Source organism: Amphibalanus amphitrite, unplaced genomic scaffold (genome assembly GCF_019059575.1).
Source record: "Amphibalanus amphitrite isolate SeventyFive unplaced genomic scaffold, NRLGWU_Aamphi_draft 001498F_arrow, whole genome shotgun sequence".
NCBI lineage: Eukaryota > Metazoa > Arthropoda > Thecostraca > Balanomorpha > Balanidae > Amphibalanus > Amphibalanus amphitrite.
This window is the reverse complement of record NW_024882991.1, coordinates 116,372-132,121: the sequence shown is the minus strand read 5'-3', so window position 1 is coordinate 132,121 and position 15,750 is coordinate 116,372. Positions and strand designations below refer to the sequence as shown.

The 15,750-nt window shown below is 47.5% G+C and overlaps 1 protein-coding gene across 1 annotated transcript in view; it reads right to left on the bottom strand.

Moving 5' to 3' along the window:
- The window catches only part of LOC122373457 (heparan sulfate 2-O-sulfotransferase 1-like), a gene marked incomplete at its 3' end in the record, with an annotated part of 30,984 nt that overhangs the window by 12,267 nt on the left and 2,967 nt on the right, over positions 1–15,750 (bottom strand). Inside the window, exon 2 of the mRNA XM_043351537.1 lies at positions 3,237–3,394. Within this exon, the coding sequence (XP_043207472.1) occupies positions 3,237–3,394 (158 nt within the window). The remainder of the gene's footprint in view (positions 1–3,236; positions 3,395–15,750) is intronic.

Genomic DNA, 15,750 nt, shown 5'->3' with positions numbered 1-15,750 from the left:
ACCCCAACCTCGGGTACTCTTATTGATAATATCTTTACAAATGACTTGTCCAAAGTGGTAGTACCAGGAATCATTTTAACAGACCTTTCAGACCATCTTGTAATCTTTGCAACTGTAAACATTGAAAATAAGAGATTGGAAAAGAAAAAACATAAAGTAAAAACAGTATTTGACTACAACAAAATTGAAACCCTCAGGGGCCAACTAGTACAGAGTCTTGATGGACTCACTGCTCAAACAGATCCAGAACTGGCATGCATACAAATAATACAGGCATACAAGGATGGTATTGCTTTGTGCTCGAAAAACATAGCAAGCTCGAGAAAAAATAACTTCATAAAACCATGGATGACTCCAGCAATTCTCTGTTCCATTAATCATAAAAACAAATTATTTGTTAACAAACTTAAAAATCCCAGCATGTACAACATAGCACAATACAACAAATATCGTAACTGTCTCAATAGGGCAATCGCCAATTCAAAGAAGGCCTACTATGAAGCGGAATTCCAAAAAAACAATAGGAACCCCAAAAAGACGTGGGAAACACTAAATGAACTCCTAAAACAAAAAAGCAAATATGATATTTTACCTGAAACATTTAACAATACTGATAATAATGAACCTGAAAAAATGTCAATGGCTGAAAATTTCAACAAATTTTTCACAGAAATTGGTGAAAAATTGAAACAGAATATTCCATGTAATAACAAAAATCCTTTAGAAAATGTGCAAGAGGCAGAAGGAGAATTTTCAAACTTCTGCAATGTCACTGATGACAAAGTAGAACAAATAATCAAACAGCTTAAAGATGTTGGCGCTGGAGTCGACGGGATCAATTCAAAAATATTAAAACATACTTACAAACCTATCCTTTCAAAGCTTACCTATTTCTTTAATCTATGCCTTTCAACAGGAATCTTCCCAAACCCATTGAAAATAGCATCTGTGAAGCCAATCTACAAAAATGGAGATCAAAATAACTTGTCAAATTATAGACCAATTAGCATATTGCCAGTGATTTCAAAAATATTAGAGAAACTGATCCACTACCAATTGACAGAGTTTGCAACAAACAGATGCATTCTCTCAGAAAACCAATTCGGATTTAGGAAAAACAACTCTACATACATGCCTATCATGCTTATACAAGATTATATAACTGAAGCACTGGAAAAAAATGACATTGTAACGGGCATCTTTCTTGACCTTTCAAAAGCCTTTGACACGGTAGATCACAAAATACTACTAGAGAAATTAAACAAAATGGGTTTTCGAGGACATGTTCTAAAAACAATTAAATCATATCTAACGAACAGATTCCAAGTGGTGCAGATAGAAGGGGTTAAGTCAACAGAACGAGAAATAAAAATAGGCGTACCTCAGGGGTCAATCCTTGGACCACTTCTTTTTATTTTATATTTAAATGATATAGTAAATTTGCAATTTGAAGGTCGATTTATGCTCTATGCAGATGACACTGCAATATTCTTCAAACATAAAAACATAGAAATACTGCAAGAAATAACCAATGAAGCGCTGGTAAAAGTATCAGAATGGTTTGAAGCTAATTATCTTACAGTGAATACATCAAAAACATTTCTCCAAGTGTATTCAAAACGCAGGTGTACCGAAAAGCTGAATATATACATTAAAGACACTGCATTAATAGAAAAGAAATCAGTGAAATATTTAGGAATTCTAATTGACTCTGACCTCAAATTCACAACCCATATCAGTAGCATTTGTAATACTATTAGCAGAAATATTGGAATGATTGCAAGAGTTAAACGATTTATCCCAAAACAGCAGCTCATTCAACTGTATCACTCCCTCATTTTTCCTTACATCAACTACTGCTGCTTTATTTGGGGCTCTAACTATGATGAACATCTTCAAAAACTGGTAATCCTGCAAAAAAGGTTCATGAGACTCATTGAGGGTATTTTCCCACCACAAAGTGCTACCCCAATATTTAAAAAATATAATATTCTAAAAATTAAAGACATAGCCAAACTTCAAATAATACTTATCATGCATAAGTACATAGTACATGAATTGCCAGTGTCTGTAGGGCGATTGCTTCAACTCTCAACTGAACCTATCCATCATACAAGGAATATCAACCATTTTCAACCTGTCTTCTCAGCAAAAAACTACAGGCTCTACTCCTTTGCCTGCATGGGACCCAAACTTTGGAATGATGTAATCGCAAAAGATATTCTGTTAGAAGAAATACCACAATCAAAGATCACTTTCAAAAAATATGTAAAGAATATCTTGCTTAGTGTATACTAAGCAAAAGTAGTGGGAAAATAGCAAAGTTATTAACAAAACTAGTAGATAAGCATCCTTGGGTATAAAGGACCCACTAAATGCTTTCAACAGGCTTAGAAAAAATATGAAAGTAAGCAAATAAGCAATCTTTGTAAGTAAGCTTTGTATCTTTTGTAATGTAAATCTTTTGTAATGTAAGCAATCTTTGTAATGAAAGGTGAAGATACAAACAATATTGATATAAATAGGAAATGAGAGCAAATGACAATGCGTACACGAATAACAATTAACAAATTACATATGCGTAGTACTTTTCACAGGCATTGTTCAGCACCTCAACAGGTGGCCCAATAATGGATGTACCAATAGGTACATTTATTATCGGGAAGGCTGCAAATGCCGGCTACAATAATGTGTTGACTGTTTTGTGTGCAACCTGTGTCATTTTCAACACAAAAGATACATCCCCACTCAATTGGAACGCCAGACTTGACGGGGCCCACCGGCAACAAGCTATGCTTAGCTGGTGGGCCCCAGAAAGTCTGGCTATGAACTCGAGCTCGAATTGACCAGAAATGTTTCCCCACTGCCATTCTGCTGTTTTCCTGTGAGTGAATGTTTAAATACCATCTACTAACCAATTATGCATGGTTGTATGAATGACTTCTTTCGTAGATGCATTTGGACAGTCATTCGCTGCATTCAGCAATGACTACTTTTGCTCTCTTTTATCATTAACCTGTTGCCCGCACTTCTTTTGCTTGATTTTGTTTCCTACTTTTCCTAGCTGGGAGTGCCGCGACTTATCCTTTATTTTGTCTGGTGTTAACGTAAGGTGCTGTGAGTCGCTGGGCTGAGGGTGGGGGCACTCCTGGTCACCTATTAATGGGTGGCGGAGTAGTTCGAAGAAATAAAAAAAAAAGTTAATAGTCCTAAGTTACGCGCTCTGGATCACTGACCTTGCCATGATCCTGTCGATGGGATCCCGGATCATGCTGAACCGGAGCGGCAGGGAGGCTCCGTGCTCCACAAAGTCCATGATGTAGGCGGAGTGGGAGACGCAGGCTCCGTCCGCTCCGGTGTCAGACAGGGAGGCCATCTTCTGCACCAGCCGCTTCTGTGGAGGAGATGGGATGGAGAGGGGTGAGAGTAGTGAGCAGGGGAGCGAGGGGAGTGAGAGAGGTGGTCTGAGGGAAGGACAAAGTGTTAGAACATGAGCCTGAGTCGTAGTGTGTTGATGTGAAGACGCATCTGCTTCAAGAGCGCTAGTGATGATGGCAGTGTCTGAATTCCAAAAAGGAAGGCTAAAAATAAAACAAAATCAGGAAATCGTGCCGCAACAAAATTCTAGAAAATATTGCAGGACACTTTAATGGTTAATGACCTGTAAGCAAAATGCTCGTACACCCCGTGGTTCAATGTCACCAGCTGCCAGCTGGAAACTGACATTGAAACGCAACACGGCCAGGCAAGCGGTGTCCTCTCGGGACATTTTCCGTTTCAACCTCTACATTGGCCAACATCCACCCAACAATGCCACCTGGACAGTACAATGAGAGAAACTCGAGCCCGTTGTTACAGTTGGTCCAGCACTGCTGGAATCTCGACTGGTGTCGGAACACATAGCTCCGGTGGCCGGACCAGTGGCCAGACAATATCTCACATGCCGGGAGTTCCAGTCCCGTTTCAAAGCCCACGGACCGGCGCAAGAGAGCCTTAGATGGAGGAATGTGCGGCAAGCTTGCCGAGTTTGAAGAAATGTAATGGATATTTTCTGTCTGTCCTTGGTATGCGTTTGACAGGTAAAAGATTGATTGTAAGTACGTACACTGTACAGTCATATGCTTATGCATGCATATTAACCATGTGTGGGGGTAACAGATTGGCTGATGATTAACATATGGATGCTAGACAATAGAGCGGTCGTTAACCTGTTCTCTGATGTAATATTTCACATCATTGACTGATCCACTTCCCCTTAACCTAGGTAAGTACACCAGCATGACGGCCTTTCCCTTATCATTCCACACACATCGTTAGTATTTCTCACAATCATGCAGCACTGTGTCACAGTCTCTCACATTACGGTATCCCCTTCCGGCGACCCGTACAGGCGTCCTGTAGCGGCGCACGCGCACTTCCCACACCCGAACTTGATCACAGGGCCCACGGCGGCGGCCGTCAGTCTGACGAAAGTGAAACTGGTGCGCCGCGCCGCCGGCTGCGGGCTCGGCACGCGGTGTATAGTGGCTCCCTGACCAGTCCCGGTGGGCAGAACTGGACAGTAGTCCTTCCCAGGAGCGTGGGTTGAAGTGACCGAGCGGGGAGGGCGGAGCGGGGTGGATGGGGGAGTTAGAAAGTGAGCAGGTATTGAGTTAGAAGTTGGAGCAGCACATGTTGAATGAATGTAGAACGGAAAATATGTGGATGGAGAAAGAAAATGGGAATTGGTTGTTTGAGAACGTGGATAAATATATCAAAGAGACATCAAACAGATGAAGTTTGGGATAATATTGTCTTTTTTGTCTATAGTGCCGTCATAAAAGTCCCCCCAATCATAAAACAAAGCAAACGTCTTATAATTTGTTATCCGTACATTACCATCAAAAATATCCCATTGTTCAACTGCATTTTTAGGAACGTTTCATCATGGCCTTGGGTCCAGAGAACATCATGCAATAATCAAGAACCAGAAAAAAAAATTGCGATCGTAAAACCAGATACGATCAGATGGCCGTATGCATCGCAAACACGATACGATGACATCACCGACCGTGGTAGAACGTAGTTACGACGATAAGTGGCCAGAGTACGTGATCAAATGCACCAAGTGACCGCCGAGGCCGTTATAAGATGATCCAAATACTGTGTAGGGGAGACCCGGGAGGTATGGGCCCCCTGGAGGTATGGGCCATCGCAGTTTTGAAGAAGTGTTGCGTGTTTTTACACATTTGACGGCGTTAACTGGTAGCAGCCATTCCATTATACAACCCACGTGATTTTCAAAATCTTCCTCAATCTTCTTTGGCAATGAGCGGTGATAAACTGTTTTTGCCCTCTTCGAGTTAAATACGGTACATACAGAAAATTCATGATAAATTTGAACCAGGCTCGTTTTATGATGTCAGACCATCGCTAACATAAAGTTTAAAGTATGGAAATTATGACTGGATAGACAATTTGAAGCTTTCTAGCAAGATTATGAGCTGAGATGCTACGCACATTCTGGCGTCCTAACCGGGAGGTTCGGGCCACCCACCCCGTTGATCCTAAATAGATAAAAACATGCTTTCATTGAATGTCCCAGTCAATAGGTTTTAGTTTTGTCGCGCAAGGTCGAAAATTTAGTTTCAAATTTCATTCGAACAGAAAAAATATTATTGATCTTATTTCATGGTGCATGATGGTGCATGAAAACACATATGTGCCCAAGTGACCTTCATGAAGTAAGCTGTTGGCCGCTTATGCGGTCCCTGGGCTCTAAGAGAGATCAAGGTAGATAACAGCAACGAGTATTGTTCTCATTATCGAGAAAAGAATATGAAACATGGCGCCGGCCCATATCTCCCGAGCCATGGCCCATACCTCCCGGTGTATTTTGATGGATCGAAAAAGCACATGATGTATTGAAAGTTATTTCGAGACAAAATAGTTGATCCCCGATGCCTAATATCAGGCACACGTTGCAAGCGAAAGGCAATTTCACGTACACAGAGTGAAAAACCGGGTCTAGCGACTGCCCACTGGAAGAAAATTGTCTTTTCACAAAACCGGCCCATACCTCCCGGGTCTCCCCTACTCGTCGGAGCGAAGATGGAGCGACCCCGCCCGCGGCGCGGCCGGACCTTGGGGTCGTCTGCCGGAGCTTCGGTGGTCCACCCAATTGGGGAGTAGCATGTGCCGTCAAGGACAGACCCGGCCCACGAAAATCATTACTGGATGTTCTGTTGTATTAATTCGAGTATGATGCAACACAATGCATATGGTACTGCACCATTCAAACATAACCACGTCCACGGGGGCTGGAAAGAGTTTCATCCACATCCTGCTGGCGTCTGCTGTCTATAAATGCGACTGCTCCCATTCATATTTGCAATCACTGAAAACGTACATACAGACCACTGATATCGATTTTATACTACCTCTCAGACAAATAATGCCTCCCAGCCAGCCTTCCCAAATGGGGCCCATATGGGCTGAAAGTGGGGCATCTGGGCTTAAGTGGGCATGGGCTACATGTGGGCTATTATCTGGGCTAAATCTGGGTCCCATATGGGCTGAGCCCCAGCAAACATGCCCACATGGGTCCCATATGGGGTGAACATGGGCCAGATGGGCCCACGTGGGACATGGGCTACAGATGGGCTACCCACATGGGCCCCATATGGGATAAAAATGGGCCAGGTGGGCAAAACGCATGTGGGCTGGAGATGGGCATCCCATGTGGGTCCCATATGGGGTGAACATGGGCCAGATGGGCCCACGTGGGACATGGGCTACAGATGGGCTACCCATATGGGCCCCATAGGGGATAAAAATGGGCCAGGTGGGCCAAACGCATGTGGGCTAGAGATGGGCATCCCATGTGGGTCCCATATGGGGTGAACATGGGCCAGATGGGCTCACGTGGGACATGGGCTACAGATGGGCAACCCATATGGGCCCCATATGGGATAAAAATGGGCCAGGTGGGCCAAACGCATGTGGGCTGGAGATGGATATCCCATGTGGGTCCCATATGGGGTAAACATGGGCCAAATGGGCTCACGTGGGACATGGGCTACAGATGGGCAACCCATATGGGCCCCATATGGGATAAAAATGGGCCAGGTGGGCCAAACGCATGTGGGCTGGAGATGGGCATCCCATGTGGGTCCCATATGGATCACCCATGTAGGCCCCATTTAAGTTACTCCAAGAGCATAAAAGCAAAAAAGGTGACTGTTGTTCATGTGAATTTTGGACTCCAAGTGCATCAAGTTCATACATGATGCCATATGGGGTCAATGTAGGCTGGCCCATATGGGTCCCTGATGTGGGGGCCGCGTGGGTCTCATATGGGGCCTACGTGGGCTTGCCCATATGGGTCCCATGTGTCACCCACTGCTATTCCCATGTGGGCCCATATGGAAGAGGTGGGGGGCCATGTGGGCCCCATATGGGAACCATGTGGGCATGTTTGCTGGGATATGGACATTTCCTTTACTACAAAATGTTGGTATCTGACCCGACACCTATCTGGGCTGGATGCGGGCAGCATGTGGGCAAACTGGACATCAACAAGCTGGGCACACCCAGCCGGGGCCCACATGGGGCCCGGCCGCCCACATGGACAAAATTTACTACAAAACTTTGTTAACTGACCCGACACCTAGGTATCTGGGCTGGATGCGGGCAGCATGTGGGCAAACTGGACACCAACACGCTGGGCACACCCAGCCGGGGCCCACATGGGGCCCAGCCGCCCACATGGGCAAAATTTACTACAAAACTTTGTTAACTGACCCGACACCTATCTGGGCTGGATGCGGGCAGCATGTGGGCAGACTGGGCACCAACAAGCTGGGCACACCCATCCGGGGCCCACATGGGCAAAAGTTACTACAAAACTAATTGTTAACTGACCCGACACCTACACCAATCTGCAATAAACATTTCCTTTATTACAAAATTTTGTTAACTGACCCGGCACCTATCTGGGCTGGATGCGGGCAGCATGTGGGCAAACTGGGCACCAACAAGCTGGGCACACCCATCCGGGGCCCACATGGGGCCCAAATGGGCAAACTTTACTACACTTTGTTAACTGACCCGACACCTATCTGGGCTGGATGCGGGCAGCATGTGGGCAGACTGGGCACCAACAAACTGGGCACACCCATCCGGGGCCCACATGGGGCCCAAATGGGCAAACCTTACTACAAAACTTTGTTAACTGACCCGCCACCTATCTGGGCTGGATGCGGGCAGCATGTGGGCAGACTGGGCACCAACAAACTGGGCACACCCATCCGGGGCCCACGTGGGGCCCAAATGGGCAAACCCCAGCCAGCATGCCCATGTGGGCCCCACATGGGCAGTTGATGGGCATGGTGGGCTAGGTGGGCCATGGGCTAGAGATGGGCAAATATGTGGGCTGCATGTGGGCCCCACATGGGCTGCCCACATATTTTTTGGCAGGCATAATGCTTGATAATGAGATTGCTTGCACATGTACGAGGGCATATCCAGGAATTTTGGTGAACACAGGCATTCACGCGGTGTTCCTGTATGGTGGGCTTAATATGGGCACTGCGTGGGCAACCCATGTAGTGGGGTGTAGGTGGGCTGGATGTGGGCAGCCCATTATTTATTTTTTCACTGTCCAATGTGTATGATATTACAAGAAAAAAGAACTCGCTGTTTAGTCTCATGCCTCCAAAATACACTTCGACGTCGTGAGGAAGTCGCATAGTTGATGTTTGTGAGACCAGCTACGGCTGATATTGGACAGTCAATGTTGTGATTGTGTCGTATGATTGTGTCGCCTGAACCCGCCCCCATGCGCGGGCGACCCGCCGGCGGAGCTCGGCCCACCGGACGGGGCCTGGGGCCGCCTCTGCACCGCCCGGGGCGGTGACCGGCCGACCGGCTGGCGGGGCTGCGGCGTCTGGGCGGGCCAGTTGGCGTTGAGACTCTGAGTGGTGTGCGTGTCCAATAAAGCCTTAATTCGGGCGGAACCGACACATGGCGCGGTCGGTATTAGCTCGAACCCGCCCATAGTGAGTACAAAGTGCGATTAACGAAAGTGAAAGGAAGCAGGAATGCGTAGCCGTGGCGGCCGCGCCGCAACCACGACCGCGTTCGAGTCTCTTCGAAGAGGCGCGCCCGCAGCGACGCCAGCTGTATCGCTAGTTGGTCGAGTCGCAGCTGTGACATCAGGACGTAGTCGTCCCATCTCTCCTTCCAGAGGTAGAAGGCGTCACTGCGGTCGGTGGAGATGTCCAGTCGGTCAGGCCGGATCGGCTGCAGGCTCGTCATACCACAGCGATTACGAAGGACTGTTCTAGAAGCCCTCCACGCCAGCCACCTGGGGAAGGAGAAAACGAAGGCCCGCGCAAGACAGATCGTCTACTGGCCCGGGATCTACCGGGATGTGGAAAATGTCACCCGCTGCTGTACCAGCTGCCAGAGAGATCTACTCGCTCAGCAGCAAGACACCATGATGAGGAGACCGCCAGCGGAAAGGCCGTTCGAACTACACATCGACTTTGCCGATCACGCCGGCAGGAAGTACCTCGTGGCAGTGGACAGATACTCCGGGTGGCTGTTTGTCGCCGACCTCGGTGTAAGCGCCCCCGCTTACACCGGTCCGAAGGACGATAGCAGGCGTCATGACGAGCGCACTCGCTACGCGACTTAGCGTAAATGGACGGCACGGGAAAAGGGCTTTCGGCGGTACCCGGCTTTTTGATGTCGTGTTCTGTAAGTAATGGTTTTATCTCTTTATTTAATTGCCCAACTCCCTTGGACACCTGATAGCGGATGTCAGAATAACAGCAGCACTCCCATTCATATGTTATTTCAGGTGTCGTCAATTACTGTCCGATTAGCGAATTCCAAGCAGCGACTTATAAAGCACTAATGTCCTTTGTGTCCATCATAATCGGACCTTGTATGTTTATTCTGCATCAGATTATTTCCTGCAAAAAAAAAATATCTTAAGTTCATTTCTCAATTAATTCAAGTCAAATCAGATGATGTTACTTTTAATGCAGGTAATACAGAATCATGGTAGAACACAGCACGGGCAATACACAATTCGCTTATGTGTCTGCACCTTTTACATTGCTGGTGCTTATTTTACAGGAGCCGTGCGGCGGAACGGGCTTACCCAGGACACCAACAACGGCCAGCTGGAGGTGGCGCCACGAAAGTGGTTTACGGGTGCCAGGAACCGCGACGGAGGCCGCCAGGAGAGGACACCAGCTGGAGTTTAAGCGGAGGAGCAGATGAGAGAAGAAGTCTAGAGATGAACAGAAGAGAGGAGAGAGTTTAAACAGCATTTTTGTGTTTATCGATAATATAAATATTGATCACTGACAGTTTGTTTTGTTGCGGTGGCGAACGTTCAGCAATGATCAGGGGGAGTGATTGAAATAGCAGACATCGATTATATTATAATCATATTGAAATTAATTGTAGGTTCTGGTGGGAACTAAGATGGGCTTTGGTGAATATTTATTGATTAATACAAACGATGCTAGGGAGGTGAGCCAGCATGGGGCCCACCTAGGGCCCACATCTGCTGGCCCACGTGGACCCCATATGGTACCCACCTTGAGCCCATGTGGGCCAGCCCAGGTGGGCCACATATGGTGCCCATCTTGAGCCCATGTGGGCCAGCCCAGGTGGGCCCCATATGGTACCCACCTTGAGCCCACGTGAGCCAGCCCAGGTGGGCCCCACCATTTACCCAGGGACAAATTTATGTGGGCCCCACATGGGCTGCCCACATGGGTCCCACCAAGTGGCCCACCTGGGCCCCATGTGGGGCCAAGGTAATAATGTGGGCTGGGTATGGGTCCCAGCTGGGTCCCATTTCGAACCCACATGGGCTCCAGGTGGGATTTTTCGCTTATACCCATTTGGGTCCCGGCTGGGAAAGCCCATATGGGACCCGGCTGGGCCCCATATGGGTCCCATGTCGAACGCACATGGGCCCCATGTGGGATTTTTCGCTTATACCCATGTGGGTCCCGGCTGGGAAAGCCCATGTGGGACCCATATGTGCCCCGGCTGGGCCCCATTTGGGTCCCATTTCGAACCCATATGGGCCCCATGTGGGATTTTTCGCTTATATCCATGTGGGTCCCGGCTGGGAAAGCCCATGTGGGACCCATATGTGCCCCGGCTGGGCCCCATATGGGTCCCATTTCGAACCCACATGAGCCCCATGTGGGATTTTTCGCTTATACCCATGTGGGTCCCGGCTGGGAAAGCCCATGTGGGACCCATATGTGCCCCGGCTGGGCCCCATATGGGTCCCATTTCGAACCCACATGGGCCCCATGTGGAATTTTTCAATCATACCCATGTGGGTCCCGGCTGGGAAAGCCCATGTGGGACCCATATGTGCCCCGGCTGGGCCCCATATGGGTCCCATTTCGAACCCACATGGGCCCCATGTGGGATTCTTCAATTATACCCATGTGGGTCCCGGCTGGGAAAGCCCATGTGGGACCCATATGTGCTCCGGCTGGGCCCCATATGGGGCCATCTGGGCTGCCCATATGGGACCCAGTTGGACGCCCATGACAAACACATCTGGGCCCCAAGTGGGCAGCCCAGATGGGCCCCAGTTTGCTGCCCACTTGGGGCCCATATGGGCCCCATTTGGGAAGGCTGGCTGGGCTTGTATTTCTCACTATGACAGACGGGAAAAGGTGTCAATGTCATGTTATGTCGACTGTTATTTGTTACGCCTGCCTGAACGTACAAAACGTCACAATGGTGTTCATTATCCTGAATGAGACTGATATTTTCTTATTTAGCGCCTTTTTGTGTAATGATGGGGGACGGGCTGCCTATTCAATGCCATGACGTTGCCACGCTAGCTCAGCAAAACCCTCGCTTTGTGTTCAGCTAGCCCCTTTGTCACATTAGGTAAAAAGACTGTGATTTGCAATTCCCCAGTGATTTGTACCTATCTTTATTCCCAGCTGATAATAAATTGGCGTCGTCTCGTCTTCAGATACGGGTAAGCTTAGCATGCCACAAGTCGTAACCGGCTTTGTTGTCTGCTACTTACCTATACTATTCTGCCTCACGCATCAGGGCGGAACTATAAGGGGATGAATGAAAGCAGCCGGACAAACAACTCACATGCACAGACAGCCAGGCAGGCACACCCACTCGTCTCAGTTTTCTAACTCGACGCGTACGCTGTTAGCTGGTCAGGTGAGCCACTTTCGCTGATGTTTTTACGCTTCACTGAACTAGTAGTGCCGCCTGCGCCCGTACCGCGAGCAGATGCACGCACATGCACAATGCACATAAGCTGACTTACTGACCCTGTACACTGTTGTATTTACAGTGCATGTGTATACATATGCGAGCTATAAGTGTGCCGTGTTTAGTATTTACGGATTGACAGTACTGGGGAAGGGGTTACTACCTGCCACTCGTCGACCGTGTAAAGTCCAATGGCTTCCCACGTGTTCCCCGTTAAGTAACACTAAGTGGACGCTCCGACGCCGTTACTTTGATGGAATGTCTGCCGGACTTCTGACGCCTGATTGCGTCACGACAGACCACGCCCTCGGCGAAATTCCTGCGTGATGGCCGTAACGTCCCTGCGTAACATCGCACTGAGACACGTCTCAAGGACGGTAGCGTAACGAAATTGTCAGGGATGGCGCGGTTCATCATCTCGTTAGATCAGTGTGTGAAATCATATTAGCACTTCACAGTAGGCTATTCCTAACTCAGATTAAAAGTGAATACTCGCGTAGCTTTGCCCATATAACGGAAGAATATTTGTGGCTTACACTTATTTTCAGGTATATTTTAGTTTATAGGTCCACCCTGTCGGTTGCAAAATAGACAAATAAATGAATAATATCATTCCGGTAAATAATCGTTTTACAACTGAACGACATTCAGAAACTAATGATTATTCCGGCAGATTGTGATCAGTTCTCGAATATTCACCTTGAGTTGAGATTACACTTGTCACTATCCCTACGTGCATAGAAACTCTCCACCAATCACATTGATATCATTTTCCATGAGCCGTGCAGCTGCAGCCGACAGCTGCTGCCACAATAGACGCGTGCGGGGGAGACATATGGTACGGGAAAACGGGGCCACATCGACCGCTGTAGACGACTGCAACTGGAATGTGTGGTCGGTAATGATCGCGCACTGGAGCTGCCTCAGAAGAGAATGGGAGTGGAGAGATTTTATTCGAATGTTTTAGTAAAAATTTAATTTTCATTAATTTTTCGTAAATGTTTCGATTATCTTACTCATGTTTCCTGCCAGACTCGAATTACTGAAACGTTTTACAATTAGCATCCGCTGTGAGATTAACGACAGCAAGACAAGTCTATCCGATATCTTCTCGCTATCTAAAGTAGGCAATAACGATTCGCTGCAACACTAGAGGTCCATAACTCGGTAGAGAGAGTGGGCTGGGTGCAAGGGAGAGAGAGAGAGAGAGAGAGAGAGAGAGAGAGAGAGAGAGAGAGAGAGAGAGAGAGAGAGAGAGAGAGAGAGAGAGAGAGAGAGAGAGAGAGAGAGAGAGAGAGAGAGAGAGAGATATGGGGAAAGGCGCCCTGTCCCTGCGGTATGCTCGAACAATGGATACTCCACCAGCTGGTGCATATACAGGCAGCCTGTGTGAGATGACGGCTATACCTCCCGGGGCTGCCTCGGCTGCCAACAGAGCACCGAGCGGGGAAACTACCGACAGCATATGGCCACTACTGAGCACGGATACGGCGCTGCTGAGGGAGCCTGAATGCGGTGCTGACGTGTAGATATCCAACAAACGTTTCAACGTGAGTCTGTGGAGATTTGGGCGATTAAATTTGATGCTTGAGCCTGAGCAAACCTGAACAGGCTGGTGGAAACCGATAGCATTGAGAATAAGATGCAATTCATAGCGATAGTCGGTTAAAGTGTTAAGAGAAAGCAATGCTGTAAATGCTAGCACCTTGCTTCTATCTTTCCTTTTCAGGCAAGTAACTGTTTCACATGTTTTGCTGGAGCGTCCTTTTTGCACCTGCACTCGAAATTCGCTCCAGAAAAGAAGTACGCCCGTCTTTCACACAGCATCACTTTGTAGAAGCCGACTAGGATACTGTCCCACTCCCCATTACATCCTCTAGAAAGCGGTTTGATATGAATCGCATTAGTAGGCAATACATACAGTACTTGTCGTTACTGTAAAGATTTCAGTTTTCTTTTATCATGAGCATGTTCTTCACATTCTCATCACCATTACCATTATCATCGTTCCATAAATAGAGCAAGAGCCTTTTCTCCACTGCATGTGCACTCTATGCCTCAGCATCTGGCTCTGACTACTTTCTCGCTACGAAAGTTATCCATCCATTGATCGTGTTGAAGAGATTAGCTGACAAGCGAATGCACCGGAGGCCGATTGGTAAAGGATGGTGATCGGGTAGTGGTGGTGTTTGGAAGGAAAGAGAGAGAGGAGAGAGAGAGAGATAGAGAGAGAGAAAAAAAAGTGAAAGACAGAGGATAGAGAAGAAATAGAAAGAGAGAGAGAGAGAGAGAGAGAGAGAAAGAGAGAGACAGAGAGAGAAAGAGGGGTAGGATATGTAGATTTAAAGAGGGAGGAAAGGCAGAATGAAAGAGGAGAGGTGAACCATGGAAAAATTACACATCGAGCTCGACTGCAGTGAGGTTGACCGCGTTGTTTCTCTCTGCGTCCTGTCTCTCAGCCGTCAGACTCAGTCAGGGCCTCAATCGTCCCTGTAACCCTGAACACTCCTGTGATGTATGTGTTCAGATTCGCGGCACGGTCGGAGGTCTCATTCCGGTCTCGTCCATCACAGGCGGGCAGTCGGCGTGAAGCGGCGATAACACCCATCTGTTTTCATTTTCCAGCCGGTTAGTTCAGTGAGGCTGACTCCGAGGATGGTCACACATGGCGGAGGAATCCGACAAAAAGACAAAGGACATACCTACTAAACTCGCAACTCGGCCTTCAAAGTGATGGCTGTGGTTAGATTCAGGTAACGTTCTCCTTTGTCTCACGAAAAAGGAAGACAATTTTGATCGCTCTCCTTTTTTTCTCTAGCGTCCTTGATAAATGCGACATCCGTGGTGATCGATATAAGGTGTATCATTTTTGAAGTCTCTTTGTGACCTATTTATCTGCATGTTCGCGTATCAACTGGTAATCATAGCCCCATGCGTGGATCGTGATGGACAGTTGGTTTAGATAACGTCGGTCCAGCGCCGAAGCTGTTTAGATTCATTTAGGTCAGGATTCTTATCTTTGGAAACTATATAGGTCCATACCTGTGAGTAGCAGTTTGCTTAACCTTCTGTATTTCTAACGTTTGATCAGAAACTTTATTAAATCTTATAAGCACAAGTCATCAAAGTGCAACGCCTATAGACTTCAAATGCCAATTGAATATCGATCATCAAATGCTACGCTATTTTGCTTGAAACGTGCGTTGTTTCTAAGACCTAAACAAACCACGTCTCTAATGCTATAAGCTGTGCCACCGAAATGCGTTAAAATTTGTGTCCATTACTTACGCGACCACGCTACTATTTGACACGGTGTAGCGCGATCCAGACTAAATAACATCGTCAGATAAGATCGGAGAGCGGAGAGTACCGTGAGCCGCCCGTTACGTTACGTCACACTTTCGACAGCTAATTATCTGCCCGTGGCTGAGACTGGTGCACCGGATGACGACGACCCACGCTACCAGCGCCTTGCGCATT